The following is a 17635-nucleotide window of genomic DNA, read 5'->3' as shown; positions in this document are numbered from 1 at the left end:
TTAAGAATACAAATATTTTTTATTTTATGTTTAAATTTTATAATAACAAAAAATTTAAAACTTACATGTCAATGTCAAAATAGAATTGCTAAACGCTATCTATATTATTTTTTATATATACATGCAGTAAGTTATTACCATTTTTTCATATGAATCACTAAAATGAAAAAATAACATTAATAATTTATCTATATAAGTATATTTTTGTAAATTCTTGATATCAATTAAATTAAAGTCGAAATGTTGTAAACTTTTACATATGCACTGTATTATGAAATTGAGAAAAGAGAAGATAACATAGAAGAAGAAACTTTGAATTACTGTTTCATTGCATAAGATTTGAGTGTATTACATCGTCTTATATAGACTGTCTCTAATTATCCTTACAAGCTGGGTTAACATCTAACCACAGCGCAACCTTTCTGGTAAGAAATTCTGTTACTAGTTAACAATCATGTAAAACAGAATAGTAAAGGCTTCTCCAGTAAAGTGAAGGACTGGATGTCTCCAGCTGTGCAAAATATCTAATACATTGAAACAAAGTTATACAAATTGGTTTGTTTTTAACCCGAAATTTTTATTTATAGCATAAAAAATTAATCGATTTTTTTATTTATATCCAAAAAAATAATTAAATTTCAAAAAATAACCAAAGCTAGACAGGATTTCGAAATCTACCCAAACCGGAAATTTTTTTTCCGGTAATTCAATTCAAAACCGGGAATTTTTTTCCGATTTTAGAATTCCAAAACGGGGGCTAAAAAAAAAAATCGGAAAAAATTTGTATTCTTAAATTGAAGGTTCCCAGGCTAGAGGGGTGGTAGTAGAGCCACATGCTCCTATTAATTGATGAAATTTTTGTATGATTTTTTTGCGAAATGAACTCCACGGGATGCTAAAACTATAGCATGATGCCAGAGATTTACATTTAAATTTTTTGTTAGCATTAATATATGTGTTTTTGTGCTTATTATATATGGAGAAATTTTTGTGAAGGGAAGGATAAGTTGTTAAATTTGGATTGTCCCATGAATATGATATTATAATTTTTCAGTATAGATATATTTTGACATTTTGTCTGCACAGTTTTCAAGGATAATTGTTTGTTTTTCAAATTGATGCTTGAATACTTGTTTCAAAGGGATATATCTGATATTCGTCCTTTTTCAGTATGTTTTTTTTAAGAGAATATCTCTAGATCGTGTAATTCTACCCAAATGTTGCAGGATTGATTAAATACATATCTTGCTAATAAATAAAAACAAAGCTTGTAGAATTGACTAAAAAAATTCAAAAAGTAACATATAGATTCATATCATCAAAGTGCAATAATATAGTACTTTCAAATAATTGTATATACATTCATTTTATCAAGCTATAAATTATCGGTTGCTCTCAATATTAACTACTACATAATTATAAAATCAAATAAAAATTAGTCGCATCTAAAAGAAAGTGATCAAAGCAATATTTCGATCCCGTTGCAACGCACAGGCACTTGACTAGTAATTACATAAAGGAAAGATGCATAGACAGCTATAATCGATATTAATGAGGGGACAAAATTGTTCATTCCACTAAATTATTTGAAGATCTTGTGTTAATATAATAAATTGTGGTGTTAATACAACATTTTCAAAAAAAATTATTAACACAACAGTTTCAAAATTTTCAAGTGTATAGACAACTTTATCCCTATTTTATTGTTGCTATAACTTGCCTTATTTGGTTATGCAATCAACACTTTCTTTATTTTAAAATTATGATTCACTTTCTTTATATGAAAAATTCCCTCCGTTCACCGTCTTTATCTTCTTCGATTCTTATAAGTTTTTACTTGGAGCAAGATAAATATTTTCCTTTCTCTCTTTTATTCTTTTCAATTGCCCGATTAAATTCCATTAAAATCAGAGATGCTTGGAATTGTTGGATTTGAATTTGATGAACAAAGCCTTGTCAAATGGTGAGTAAACTTTAATGATTCAACTGTGAGTGGTACCCGGAAATCCATTATAATTTTAAAATACAATACCTCAGGCATTTATGTGGAAGGCTTTCGCCCTTTATAGCAGCACATAGTAAAAGATAAAGATGTTAACGATTTAGGTCTAAATAAGAAAGTGAACAGTGATAAGTATACCTTGTTATAGCATGATTCATGGTCACATAGTTGTGCTTTAATATGTATTTACCATAACCTTTATCTGATAACATCCAAACCATATGTCCTATTAGCCTATGTATATATAAATAATGTTCTTCATCTAGATCCTGTAGTAAAAAGACAGGTGTAATGTGGACAGCTATTAGCTATTAGCACAATTCAAATAATTTACTCTCAATTATGCTGAAAAAAAGTTGATTAGTTGGAGATTGACTTCTTCTGGTAAATTTACAGTTAAGTCCTTCTATTATTGGTTAGAATTTGAACAGGTCTAATGTGGACTCAGCTATTAGCACAATTCAAAGAATTTACTCTCAATTATGCTGAATAAAAATTGACTAGTTGGAGATTGACTTCTTCTAGTAAATTTACAGTTAAGTCCTATTATTGATTAGAAATTTTAGAGTTTCTCTTAAAGTAAAGATTTTTAGTGGCTTGTAAAAACAAATATAATACTCTAAAAGGTATTGGGATTTTAGAGAAGCATGTATTTGAAAGTATTTGTTTTTGTATTGTTTTGAGAAGAAAGGTTACAGGCTTATATAAGCTCACGTATTACATCAATCCTTATCTCATTCTATGCTAAATAACAAAGCTATATTAGCTGTAATAGAAAACAGAAATGTAAATCAGAATGAGAAACCAATTGTCGTTATTCTCTGGAAGAATCTTCATGGAATTAAGTGTCTCCAGTCTAGACAGAAATGGAGATGTCCAGTCAATGGTTTAATATACTCACTAAATATAATCATTTAAAGAGGAGTTGGAATGGTAATCAACATAGACAGAACTGACTGTCAAACTATGGAAGTCAAACATGAATAGAGACTCAAGCATATAAAATTTTTCTACTACAAATAGAGATCAATTTTACACAATCCATAATAATTTCCTTTATACTATATTAAAAATAAAGTATAAATATAAAAAGTTTGAAAATAAATATTGGGGGTCAATTGATCCCATTCAATCAAGGTAGAATCGTCTCTTGTAATCGGGATGAGTCTATTAAATGCTTATTTACCGCTTGTTATACTACATTCACTTTATATAATTGGATAGCTAGTCATAGTGAATTTTTACATTCAATTGTGATCAAATTGAGGAATTATGGTATATTGATGCTCAAATCCTTCTCAAAGACAGGCGTTTAAATAAACTTATTAGGGGTGCAGTCCTTTGAGAATTACGGTTAGAAAGAAGCAACTTTTGTTTTAGGAATGCTGCTCCAAAATCATTAAGTAGGTGTATAGATCATCTCACTTGAATCATTTTGGTAAAGAATTATAAGATATATTGACTAGTTTTCAAGCTTATCCTTGTTTTGCCCTCTTTTATGTCAAGGAACTACCGGTACAAGCTCATACCATTACATATGTGTAGACTTTATTGAAGCCAAACGTTTACACATCATAAATTGTAATTTAAAGAATTAATTATCTTATTATCAAACAATTTACACATCAAAATTGTATTATAAAACATTAGTTATATTACTATCAACTATTACACTATAAGAATGTGATAGTATTCGCAAGTTAAAAAAAATACTATTGTCAAGGGTACACCGATAGAAACGTACTATTTTTTAATGTATCAGTGTTACTAACAAGAGTATCTATAATGATACCGTCGACAAAAAGTACTTTTACTTTCGCAGATAATGTCCTATATAGTTCTTTGCTTGCCATACAAAAATGTAATGTTTTTAAAATTCGGTTTTCAATATGCATGTTGTTGGCTACTGTATAACAAATGATCATATGATATATATATATGATATATTTTAGTAAAGATTGAAGATGAAGAACATTGTCTTTGTTATTACATTCAAAACTAATTTTCTAATACATAATTATATATTATGAATGTATATTTTGAAAAAAAAAACTAACAAACTAATTATACAAAATATTAGTATAATCTTAAATTTATTAAATAATAAATTTATATTATTTTTGTATATATTTGAATATACAATGATAATCTTATGCATATTGTCTTGTGCGGCCATTAATGTGGTCCCATTTATTACAAAATTGTATCCCATAAATATCTAGGGGTTCCAAGGATACGATATGGGTCGGGTGTGACTGCCCATTTGGCCATTTCTACAAATAATCCCTAGGTCGATCACAATTTACTACATGAATTTGTTATCCGCGAGAATAAAAGTATTTTTTGCCGATGATATTTTTATTGATAATATCAATACGCTCAGAAATAATACTTTTCTATCGGTATACTCTCGGTAATAGTCATTTTTATCATCATAAATATTGTTCTATTTTTATAGAGATTTTTTACTCACACGAGTTATGTGTCTTTACGATGACCGCCCATCAGCAACACTCTTGATTCTGTTTGACAAGTATACTTAAATTTAAATTTAAACATCGTCAATACAGAAGTATTCAACAATAAAAAAATAAAAAGTAAATGCTTAATTTTCTTAAGGAGATCCAAAAGAGAACTTCAAAATCTGGACAAACTTAAAAATGTGGACAAAATAAAGTTTTAAAAAAGTGATTTTAAGCTTTACAAAAAAACATATGTAGGCAATCTTAAGACGCTTTAGTTCTCTTAGGATGTGCTTCACAAATTGATCGTGTAATAGAAAGAGAAATGAAGTGAAGGAAATGAGTTTGGGAGCAGGGGCGTTCCGATGCCCATCGGACCAGGTCTCGTTCGATGGGCAGTTTGAATTGTTGGATTGCATCAAAAATTGTACTTCCTTGATTAACGAAGCACCCTCAATCAAAATGGATTTAACCCAATAAGCTCATGAAACCCACTAAAATCCTTCCGTCTCCTCTCTCTCTCTTGTCGCCTGTGCTCTTCCTCCCTCGCGCTGTGCATGCTTCGTCTGCTCTCGCTCCCTCGTTCCCTCGAGCTGCGCTCTCTCCCGCGTGCCCTCGCTCTCTCGTGCTCTTGCTCCCTCGCTCCTTTGCGCGCTCTCTCTCCCATGGATTCAGAATCGCAGACATTGCATCACCCGCCACGCGACCCGCTGGTGGTCACTTCTCCTTTGTTTGCTCTCTCTTCCAAACCATTAGATTCTCAAGGTCAGTTTCTATCTAAATCCGTATCAGCCCTCTTACAAAAAGTATATGAAAATCGTAAACAATTCAAAGATATCAGTTCTATCTAAACCAGTATCAGCCCTCTTACAATAATATATGGAAATCATCAAAAAATCTGGAATGGATATGTGTAACCAGTGTGGTTCCATACTTACATTGTTCCTTGAAGTAAGATCTCATATTCTATCTAAACCAGTATCAGTTCAATTGTTCCTTTCAAATTAAAACATCAATTCTATCTAACCCAATATTAGTTGACATATGTTTTGATTTGGATCAGTTCTGAATTACAGCATGGAGTAATATCACATTTTCTAAACAAAATACATATGTTTTCTCACCTTGATACCAACCATCGAAAGCATGGAGTTTTTATAAATTAAAATGTAAATGTGACAAACTAGCCAAAACTTCATGCTATAAATCAAAATCCATATGTTTTAATTTTCACTTGAGGTTAGTTTCAATTTTTTCCTCACTTTAATTTGAATCAGCATTGCTATGAAATATATTATCTTGCAAGAGCCTCGCATTAATTATAGATATTAAGAATCTTTGGCCGTTTTGATCATCGGTCAAGTTAGGACAGTTTGAGAATGAGTCGGATATATATAATGTGGCAACGCGTTATAGTTTGTTGATGAGGACATTCAACGGTATTTTTTTTTTACAGCATCTCAAAGTGACAAAGCATATAGATATGTTCTTGGAATTGCAAGAGAAGTCATGTCTAAGGTGGAGGAGCTCATCTTTGAAGAAAATCGAAGTGGCCAAATAGATGGCAACCAGTTATCATGAATTGATGCATCCAATGTTCCTTCGGAAGTAACATCTATAAGAAGCTAGTTGGTATAAAGAAAAGGGATGGAGGATGAGGATGTCGTCGGTATTAGAGTGCTCTTGAAACAAATAAGAGAAAAAGACAGATCAGTTAGTTCCTATATATATCAACACTTCTTAATATGTTGTATTAAGGCTATTACTAATTTCTTAAAACATCATTGTACACAGATAAATTCAGCATCAAATTTGAGGTCTACAGAGATGTCACTAAATGCAAACCTTAGTGGATATGGTGTCATATATCCACAAACATCTAAAGTAACAGTACATGAAAGTTTGTCACATTTACAAGATTACAAAATATTAATATAGATGTAGTTTACTAGAAGAGACTTGTCATGCAGGAAAATGTGATCCTTGGGAGTGAATGCGCTTAGTCAAGAATCTAGTCTTCTAAGTACTCATGTCACAACTACACCGGCGCCTAATGTGGCAGGTATCCTATAAATCAATCAATTTTGATTGTATTGATATGCTCTAGTGAACATAATACTGATTTTTTTTTTTTTGCTAGAAGCCATATCAAACAATATTGAAGATGATAATTCTCATATCACTGCTACACTGCCTAATGTGGCAGGTATGGCATAAGATAATGATATGAACATAATTTCCTCTTATGCATTACGAAGCAAGACTTTTTTCCCCTTTTACTTCGCAGGTTTAGAGAAGTAGAGGGGATAACAATACAAGACGTATCTTTTGACTATTTAAGTATGGCTTACAATGGATAATTTAGGGTCTGAAATGTGAATGTTGTTGCTTTGGCATATGTCTTGATTAGTTATGTTAACAATTGTAATTTTGATTTAACTATTTAAATATGACTTATTATGAATATTTTAGGATATGAAATTGTGAATCTTGTTGTTTTTGCATTTTGCATGTTTGTAAACATTGTGCTGCTATAGTTATTGATGTCACTTTTACCGAATATCAATTGTTACATTATATAAATGGATTGTGTTTCTATTTATTTATATGCAAATTTAAACTTGGTTAAACTATTGTATGTCAATTGAGTTGGATTATCTAATTCAATTTGAAACTTGCTCAATGTTAGACTGTTATAATATTATGAGATTTGAGAAAGTAAACAAATATATATGATTCTTTCAATTGAGATTTGAGAAAAAAAAAATCAATTGCAAGTCATGCAGATTTGATACCCTTTTCATCGGATTGAGTTGGATTATCTTGATTTTTTTCCTGTGATAATCTATATTGTTCGTGTTGTATGTGCATACTTTCTCTTTTTTATTTTTTATTTTTTATTTTCTTGTTTGAATTAGATTTTTTTTTATCTCGATGTTAAGAATGAGCTTCATCATGTACTGTCAAAAAAGAAGACAAAAAGAAAAATAAAATAAAAGAAGATCAATAAAATTCATCCTGAAACGGGGCCGAGAAAAAAAAGTTCATATCAGATGTTTTATTACTTCTATTAATTTAATAAAGTTTGAATTTGCATATAAATAAGCTGAAACACAATCCATTTATACAATGATGCCAACCGCTATTTGGTACATTTGATATTATACTGGCATTTCTCAAATCTTGTCAATTTTGCTCAAAGTTAGGTGAATTCATGGCTCTCGTTATCTTAATTAAAAAAAATTTAGCAATTCAACAGCTCAAAGTGCAGGTGACACTAATCATATCTCTTCTTTAGTCTTTTTAGTGCCTTTTGATTTCTCAGTGCTGATACCGAGTATATCAGAATTAACAGATACAATGGAGAATGAATAAATTTTTACAGATGAAAACGGGAGAAATCCGACCTGTTTCATCGAACAAGAGTTTGAGACAAACATATATCAAACATCTGATAAAAATAACACAATTCCTACGCAAAAAATAGTAAATCTAACTAAATCTGTCTATTACATGTCCAAAGAAAATAAAACTAGTAACAACCAGCCTTTAAGCAATACAAGCAAAATATTTTAAATGTTCAAATTATAAGTAAATGGTTGGTTTATCCTTCGTTGAGATTCATGTTGCTCCTTGTCTCTTTGCTATTTCTTTTTTATTCATCTTCCATATCTTGTTCATATCCAAGTTGAGGCATCATTGTTGTCGTCTTCACTGTTGTACCTATTGAGTGTTTTCATAGGTTAAGGCCAGCTAAAGTACAGTTATTAGAGATGATCAATTTATCATTTCTGCATGGTCTCTACCCCCAATTTTCTCTCGATTTGCAAGTGCCAGTGGGTCGCATAGCGGGTGATGCAGTGTTTGCGATTCTGAATCCATGGGAGAGAGAGCGCGCGAAGGAACGAGGGAGCAAGGCCACAAGAGAGTGAGGCACGCGGAGAGAGCAAAGCGCAAGGGAGCGAGAGCAGACGAAGCATGCGCAGCGTGAGGGAGGGAGAGCACAGGCAACAAGAGAGAGAGGAGACGAAGAGACGGAAGGATTTTAGTGGGTTTTATGAGCTTATTGGGTTAAATCCATTTTGATTGAGGGTGCTTCGTTAATCAAGATAGTACGATTTTTGATACAATCCAACAGTTCAAACTGTCCATCGAAGAGGACCTGGTCCGATGGGCATCGGAACGCCCTGCTCCTAATGAGTTCACCTCCTCAACACCTCAAATCGGAGATGAACAAAATCAGAAAGTTTCTCAAAACAGTTCGCCCTCTCTCTTTTGTTCCCCTTCAATTTCTCAAAAATTTCACTTACAGAACAAGTAAATTCCTTCGGTCAGGACCAATTATCCCACTATTTCTCTCCCCTCCCATTCCTTTCTTTTATGGAGGAATTTCACATATACCCCTCAAAAACTTCAAAATTACGTATTTCCCCCTCTAAAGTTTGAAATTACGTATTTCCCCCTCTAAACTTCAAAAATTCACAAATTTACCCATTTTATTGTATTTTATATTAAAACTCATTCTAAAATCTTAAAATACCCATTTTACCCTTCATTAAAAGCATATAAAGTCCATCAAACTCAAATTTAAATCTAAAGGGTTCCTCTACCGTTTGATCTGTGTGCTTCACATTAAGATCTGTGCATAGTGCTTCAATTTCGTGTTGATCTAGCATGCACGGATCTTAAAGCAATATTGATTGGTGCACACTGCATTAAAATATGTGCACATCACATCAATATACATGCGTGTTCGCATCAAGATTCGTGCTGATCTTGCGCACGCATATTTAAAAGCAGTTTGGACGGTAGAAAAATTGTTCAGATTCAATTTTGAGTTTGATGAGTTTTATATGCTTTTAATAAAGGGTAAAATGGGTATTTTAAGATTTTAGAATGAGTTTTAATATAAAATACAATAAAATGGGTAAATTTGTGAGTTTTTTAAGTTTAGAGGGGGAAATACGTAATTTTGAAGTTTTTGAGGGTTATACGTGAAATTCCCCCTTCTTTTATACATGCATAGCTCTAAAAAACCATAAGAAAGGTGCACCAAACAGGCACCCCATTACCACCATCCAATCAGACTCCATTTAATCCCTCATACACACTATAAATATCGCCTAAGGTTACAACATACATAATTATGTTTAGATCCGGACCGTCAAACCAGAATCCCCACAAATAATAAAGAAGTTACATGCATTCCACTTCGAACCAGACTAATTCAGATTCTGATTGGCTGGTTCGAATCTAACATAAATATTTTGTTACCTCAAAGGATATGGACTCTCATACACACAAATTCTGATCCAGTGCAATACTTGACCGCGAAGAACGAAATTTGAGTCCTCCATTTCAATTTAAAACAAATCCCAAAACAGATTCATATATTCTAAATAGAGTAGAACAAGTTCATCAAGTGACTTGATGAGCTTAATCTCAAAATATATCGAATGAGTTTCAAATGATAAATTCAAACTATTAAAATCGATCTATTTCACAACTGATGAATTTGTATTCAATGTTTTTTATTTTTCGAATTAATTAAATATATAGTCAAATGGTCAATAATTGTTTAAAAAATAAATATATTAAATTTAATTTATAAATATTTTACTTGTGACTGCTTGATTTTACATTCAATTAATTTAAAATTCTAAAAACTTTAGTTTATATTCAATTTTGAAATAGCTCAATTTCAATAGTTAAATTTATTAAATTTTGAAACTAAGCTCGCGAGACAACTTAGTAAGCCGAAGAACATCCTAGTTCACTCTTCTAAATAACCACCGAATCGAGATGATATGGATTCATACACAACTCTTTAACGCTGGTTCAAAATCCAACTCAAGGGTGTTTCCGTCATTTCACTGCCTCCCTATCCGACAATGTCGTGCGGCTCTTACCCTAATCCAAACCTCACACAAAATTCTCATTCGACCAAAGATACTACTTTCTTTCCTCTCAGCTGTTTCAATCGATCAGTTAATTAATTTCCATTCGCTCCAATCCACACTCAAAGATCTGTGTTTTGTGGATTCTCTTGCTGACGATTTCAATCGTTGTTGCTCTATCTCGCACGATTTGCGAGAAGTAATAGATTTGGAAAGATGGATCCGAGAACGAGGTACCCTCCGCCCGGAATTGGCAACGGGCGTAGCGGAAATGTTTCGGGAAACCCAAATTATTACGGGAGAAATCCTAACCAGCCGCAGCAGCCGCAGCAGCCGCAGCAGCAGTATGTGCAGAGAAGTCCGATGCCAGGTCAGCAGTACCAACAGACTTGGATGAGAAGGAATGCTCCGATGGGAAGTGATGCGGGCCCCAGTGAACAGGCAGGTGTTAAATCAGCTCAGCCTTCTGGAACTGATACCATCGACTCGAGGTATAAATAGATAAAAATACTGCAAGTGATTAGGAATTTTGGGAAATTAGAGATCTCTGACTATGACATGTTTATGGTTCGTATAGTTTTGTGAGTGAGAGAGCAACTTTTTAGTAATGGATGTGTTGCTAATTTTAATGTTCTCTGCTGTTATAGTTAGTGTCTGTATTAACACAGGAGTGTGTTAGGTTACATTTGTTCCTAGACTACTTTTATAGGTATCTAAATTTGTACCTGTCTGTTCATACTCTGGAAATTAAGCGATTATTGGTATGTGGAAGTGTAAAGGATAGAATTAATTGTATTATTGAAGTAATTGCTATTTATGGTGAATAGTTGTGGAACGTTACCTTTCAGTAGCATTATTTGAAATTTTGGATTGTATTTAAGGACAATTTGATCATTCTTTTATTCAATTTGCAGCTCACAGGATTGGAAAGTGCAATTGAATTTACCACCTCCAGATACACGTTACAGGACTGAGGTATTTTATTGCACTTTAGTAACATACATATCAATTAACTGCAGTAACTCTGTATTGGAACTCTCCGTATTTACAGTATTTCAATGCTACCTCCAGGATGTAACTGCAACTAAAGGGAATGAATTTGAAGACTACTTCCTCAAAAGAGAGCTACTGATGGGAATATATGAGAAGGGATTTGAGAGGCCTTCTCCTATTCAAGAGGAGAGTATTCCCATTGCTCTTACTGGTAGTGACATCCTTGCTAGGGCAAAAAACGGGACTGGAAAAACAGCTGCCTTTTGCATTCCTGCTCTCGAAAAAATTGACCAAGACAGAAATGTTATACAAGGTTTTAATCTCCCAGTCTTACCTTATTCAAGCATTTCTAAGCTTTTTGGTTGTGACAATATACATATTTTAATCTTATGTTGGTTTAGTGGTGATATTGGTGCCTACAAGGGAGTTGGCGTTGCAAACATCACAAGTGTGTAAAGAGCTTGCAAAGCACTTGAAGATCGAAGTCATGGTTACTACTGGAGGGACAAGTTTAAAGGATGATATAATTCGCCTGTACCAGCCTGTACACCTACTTGTTGGCACACCTGGCCGTATTCTTGATCTTACCAAGAAAGGCATTTGTGTATTGAACGGATGCTCAATGCTCGTTATGGACGAGGTACCTTCTGTCCAAACCTGGTATTAGATTTATTTTATTTTTCTTTGTCATGGAACAGTATGTATCCAGTAACTTACGGATGGGTTGATTTGATGGAGGCACTGATAGGAGCTTATCTTCTATATGGTACTGAACAAACTCGCTAGTTATGTGTACTGTCTTCTTTTTTAGAACAAATTCTAGTCTCTCCACTTCCCACCCCCTTGACCCCTGACCCACTGGCAACGAATAAATGAATGACTTGATTTTGTGTCTTATCTTATGATGTTAATAGCATCCCTAATGCGTGCTCTCAGTCTCTGTCTGTATCATTTGAATTGCTTCCAAATAAGTAATCAAGTAATTTTTATCCTGTATAATTGAGATATCATTAATTTCCATAATAAATATTTGTTTTTTTTAATGATTTTGATTTTCGACTCGCAACTTAATCCCCCCCCCCCCCCCCCCCCCCCCCCCCCCCCACAAACCAACTAGTGGACTTCTGGCTCTTCCCCTGCATATATAAATCTTTCCCTCTTTTTGTTCTTGATTCCTGATATTGCTGTGCTTTCAGTACTGAAGCTGTTCACAAGCTTGATTTTATGACAAAATGACAAACTAATTATTTTACAAAAAATCATATTCTCCATATGCTGGATCATATGTTTAGTTAGATTACAATAACATGCAATATAGTGTTCGTATCTTAATCATAAACAAAACTCGATCGGTGCTTGTCCTTACAAAACAACATTGGGATTGGAGTAACCAATCATTAAGCGCATTAGGAATCATTGACAATAAAAATCTCGACAATTGGCAGAAATATAAGAAAAGGAAGCTAACATTGCAAGCATGATTATATGATGCCTATATCATGCTTTATTATATATAATGAGAAATGGTGCATGTTTAGCAGTCATCAATGATTTAACTGTTTAATGTTCCCAATTTACCAACACTTCATGCATTATCAACGATACTCAAATTGCATGAAATTTGATGGGTAGGCTGTCTATCTATCCAATAATTCCATCAGTATATTATTTTATTTTATTTTTGTTTCAAGCATTTTGTTATTTGATTTGATTAATTGAAAGATATTTCTATGATTTTCAAATATCCATTGTCATGGATCCCATCCCATTTAAAAACTGTTTTTTGTGCATGTGTAATATGGTGCAATTTGTTTTTTTTTATCTTGTAGGCTGACAAGCTTCTCTCTCCTGAGTTTCAACCTTCTATTGAACAGTTGATTCAGTTCCTCCCTCCAAATAGGCAAATCCTCATGTTCTCAGCGACTTTCCCTGTTACTGTGAAACAATTCAAAGAGAAGTACCTCCCAAAACCGTACGTCATTAATCTGATGGACGAGCTTACACTGAAAGGTATTACACAGTTCTATGCATTTGTTGAAGAACGACAGAAGGTTCACTGCCTCAACACTCTCTTCTCTAAGGTTTATCTCCCATACTATTGGTTTTGAGCATTTTCTATGTTGAAATAATTATACAATTGAACTCAATTAGTTTGGTGATGTTTGTACTTCAGCTCCAAATTAATCAGTCTATAATATTCTGCAATTCGGTGAATCGGGTTGAACTATTGGCAAAGAAAATAACCGAGCTTGGGTACTCATGCTTCTACATTCATGCTAAGATGTTGCAAGACCATAGAAACAGAGTTTTTCATGACTTCCGTAATGGCGCATGCAGAAACCTTGTTTGCACAGGTATTATTTTTTATCCTTTGCTACTGTCAGTGTTAGGTACTTCTCCATGTTCTAAAAATGGACTTTACTGATTGATTTGTTTACTTTTGGTTGCAGATCTTTTCACCAGAGGGATTGATATTCAGGCAGTCAATGTTGTGATCAACTTTGATTTTCCTAAGAATTCCGAAACTTATCTTCACAGGGTATGGAGATGATTTAAACATTATTATGATTTTGTATCTTGTTGTCTATGCAGAAATTGTTCATGTTTTTTTGGGGTACAGAAATATATATTTTGTTTAAAACTAATTTCAGGTTGGCCGATCTGGACGATTTGGTCACCTTGGGCTGGCAGTGAATTTAATTACTTATGAGGACCGCTTCAACCTGTATGTAGAATTTTCTTATCGTGTTTTTGCAAATGTGATTGTTTTTCATTCCATATGGTTCCTAACAGTAGGTTTTGTAAAATGACAGGTATAGGATTGAACAAGAACTTGGAACAGAAATAAAGACTATACCGCCACAGATAGACCAGGCTATATATTGCCAATGAGCCAGCCCTAATGACGTGTCATCTTTTTATTAGGTGTATTGGCTAGAAGACTGATTGTACATACAAGTTAATCAGGTACAAATTGCATTGGACTGTAGTCCCCCCTTCCTAAAAGCTATTTTCTTGAAGATATTCAATAAGAATTTGGTTTGCCTGACAATAATTATTTATTTAAAAAAAGCTTTGATTTCACCTAGGGTTTTTCCATCTCCCCAAAATATGTGCTGCATTCACAATTTTTAAGGAAAAGTAAATACCCAACAATTTTTCTTCTTTGCAACTCGCAATTCTAGTATCTATATAATAATTTGAACTTATATAATCACTAAAGTCAATCCACACATGACTAAAATCCACCGGAATTTTTATCAATTTAACATGATAATCAATCCATACTTGATTTTTACTTCATCATGTTTAGGGAAAAAAATTGGTTTATGAGAATCAATGTTCCGAACATTCAAGAAATGTACCTTTCACATTAATATAGAAATAAGGTTTTGGTTGCAATTATTTCTAAAAGTTTGTGTGGGTTAAAAAAATAAGCGAAATTTTCCACATTAATCAATAAAATTTTGCAGTTGCATTGTTTAAGATTTTTTGATGTTATTTATTATTATCTTGCTATCTTATTTCAGGTTAAACAAAATAAATGTATTTTCCACTTGTTGTCTTTTCCTGCTATCCTTTGGGTTATTTTCATTAGATTCTTCGGCAATAAATTGCTAAACAAGTTAAATACCAGAATACTAGATCTTAATGTTTTCTTGCATATAAATATCTAACGTGTGATTTAAATTTATTTTTAGCGTATATTGGTTTAATTGGCCTTCTCCTCGTGGATAAACTACCATGTGAAAAGCTTTTAACTATTTTTATACTGCTTTGCAGGTTTTGTTTGCTGGCTCGAGATGTGAGATTATGTTGAAGTGGGGGCATATAGCGAGGTATTAGGATGAAAATACATTTAGCTTCTAGTGGACCCAATTACTCTTCCCAATGATGCTGTTAACTGATACCTTTAGGCTGTCTGCTTTTTTTCTTCTTTATTTCCTGCAAATGAGGCTTAAGTTTAGGCCTTGTTGTACTGTTTCTTTTCTTGGTTCTTTTTGTAGCATGTGCTCTTGTCAGTAAAAAAAAAGGAAAAAAAAAATGAAAATGAAAAAAAAAAAAACAATTATGGATGTAGGAAGTTTAGGAATTAGGATAGTTAGCAACGATGTGTTATTTGACTTAGTCCTTGTTCTGACTTGCTTTGTTGGCTTGGAGCTGTTGTGTTTTGTTTATCAGATAACTCTATGCAAGCTTGCATTTTGTCAGTGTTGTTCTTGGATAGCATGCTTTTGCAATACTCAAATGTTGTAGACTTTATTTTCTCTTCAAAATGAACTATATGCAAAATACTGCATGATATTTGTATAATTTTTCTGTTCTTTTCTTTGAGAATCTATGATTAGATGAGATGATTGTACTTGCTGGTGTTAGAAGCTCATAAATGCAAAATTGAGTTTCAATCCTTTATGTTTGAATTGTAGTTCTTGTTATTTCATTCCAACTTCCAAGACGAGAAACAGTCTTGTTGCTGGCTTTATCTGGTAAAAGTTTGTTACTGTTTGTGCTGTTTCACTGCAGCACGTCATAAATTTAGTGGGAGCCACATTACACTGCAACAGATAAGTTCATTTTGAAGTTATTTATTGTCAAGAGAAATTATATCACTGGGACTTATTGTGCTGACATGTATAGATTATGTTTGGATTTCTTGGTGTTAATTGGTTCTGCGATTTGCGAACATTGCTAGTTGTATCAGGTTCAAACAAGTACTGGTAAACACAGTGCCATCCTGTGATGCTATGTATAATATATTAATATTGTAACCCGTGAAGTGTTTAAATGCTACAAAAGAACTGTACCAAACAAGAACGAAAGCATATAAGAACTAGTCTTTGGTCTAGTGGTAAAGGCACATGATCTTTATATAAGAGGTCATAAGTTCAAAATTCAGATGGAGAAAATCATTTGTTGTATTACAATTAAATAGTTGGATGGTTTGACATTCAATCTTTACTCAAAACAAAAATGAAAGCATACAAAAATAAAATAAAATATAATTTGTCAAATCTTCTTTTGCTTTCGTAGAAAGCAGTTGTAAATGACCATAATATAAGTTCCAAGAAACAAAATTAGAGGAAATGAGGACCAACTTTCAGACCTAATTTCTTACAAAATTGGTCCATATATACACATATATACACAGGAAGATCCTTCTTAGACAAATGCATATTTTGATTGGGGAATTTTACAAAGTGCCATTTTTTTTCAAAATATAGAACAAAATACCCTCCTTTCAAAATTTTTAACAAAATGGCCTTGTGGACTCCACTTGTTCCCCCTCTTTTCCTCCCTCTTCCTTCTCCCTATTTACTCTAATCTTATTCTTTGCTTATGTAAAATATAGAATTGTGATTTTATTTAAGTTTTGAATAACTTTTATTTTTTATGTATAATATATTAATATTATAACCCGTGAAGTGTTTAAATGCTACAAAAGAACTGTACCAAACAAGAACGAAAGCATATAATAACTAGCCTTTGGTCTAGTGGTAAAGGTACATGATCTTTATATGAGAGATCATGGGTTCGAAATTCAGATGAGAAAAATCATTTGTTGTATTACAATTAAATAGTTGGATGGTTTGACCCCCAACCTTTACTCAAAAAAAGAATGAAAGCATACAAAAATAAAATAAAAATATAATTTGTCAAATCTTCTTTTGCTTTCGTAGAAAGCAGTTGTAAATGACCATAATAGAAGTTCCAAGAAACAGAATTAGAGGAAATGAGGACCAACTTTCAAACCTTATTTCTTACAAAATTGGTCCATACATACACATATATACACAGGTAGATCCTTCTTAGACAGATGCATATTTTGATTGGGGAATTTTACAAAGTGCCATTTCTTTTCAAAACATAGAACAAAATACCCTCCTTTCAAAATTCTTGACAAAATGGCCTTGTGGACTCCATTTGTTCCCCCTCCTTTCCTCCCTCTTCCTTCTCCCTATTTACTTTAATCTTATTATTTGCTTATGTAAAATATACAATTGTGATTTTATTTAAGTTTTGATTAACTTCTATTTTTTATGTGTATAAATGATTTAGAATAATAAAATTAAGTGTGAAATTTTATTACTGTATCTGTAGATTTTATATGGAGTAAGGCTTGGGTGCTATGGATAGTATAAGGACATCCGTGCTACGGCCTCAAAAACATATTGTATAAACTTCAAACTTTGATTTAAGTAGCTCAATAAATTGGTTATATAATAAGCTTGTAGAATACTTTGATTTAAGTAGCTCAATAAAAACATATTGAAGTTTATATG

General features: G+C 32.7%; 1 protein-coding gene across 1 annotated transcript; it reads left to right on the top strand.

Moving 5' to 3' along the window:
- The first annotated feature begins 10318 nt into the window (after window positions 1-10318).
- LOC144561773 (DEAD-box ATP-dependent RNA helicase 6-like) lies at window positions 10319-15708 on the top strand. Its single transcript, XM_078310868.1, has 10 exons — window positions 10319-10852; window positions 11276-11336; window positions 11433-11667; window positions 11756-11994; window positions 13184-13435; window positions 13528-13708; window positions 13805-13893; window positions 14006-14079; window positions 14168-14321; window positions 15138-15708. Exons 1-9 carry the CDS (start codon window positions 10578-10580, stop codon window positions 14244-14246), a joined length of 1485 nt encoding a protein of 494 aa, XP_078166994.1. The 5' UTR covers window positions 10319-10577; the 3' UTR covers window positions 14247-14321; window positions 15138-15708.
- The last annotated feature ends 1927 nt before the right edge of the window (window positions 15709-17635 follow it).

This window comes from Carex rostrata, chromosome 11 (assembly GCF_964058835.1).
Source record: "Carex rostrata chromosome 11, lpCarRost1.2, whole genome shotgun sequence".
Classification (NCBI taxonomy): domain Eukaryota; kingdom Viridiplantae; phylum Streptophyta; class Magnoliopsida; order Poales; family Cyperaceae; genus Carex; species Carex rostrata.
The sequence above is the reverse complement of the archived record's forward strand: the minus strand, read 5'-3'. Positions and strand labels throughout refer to the sequence as shown.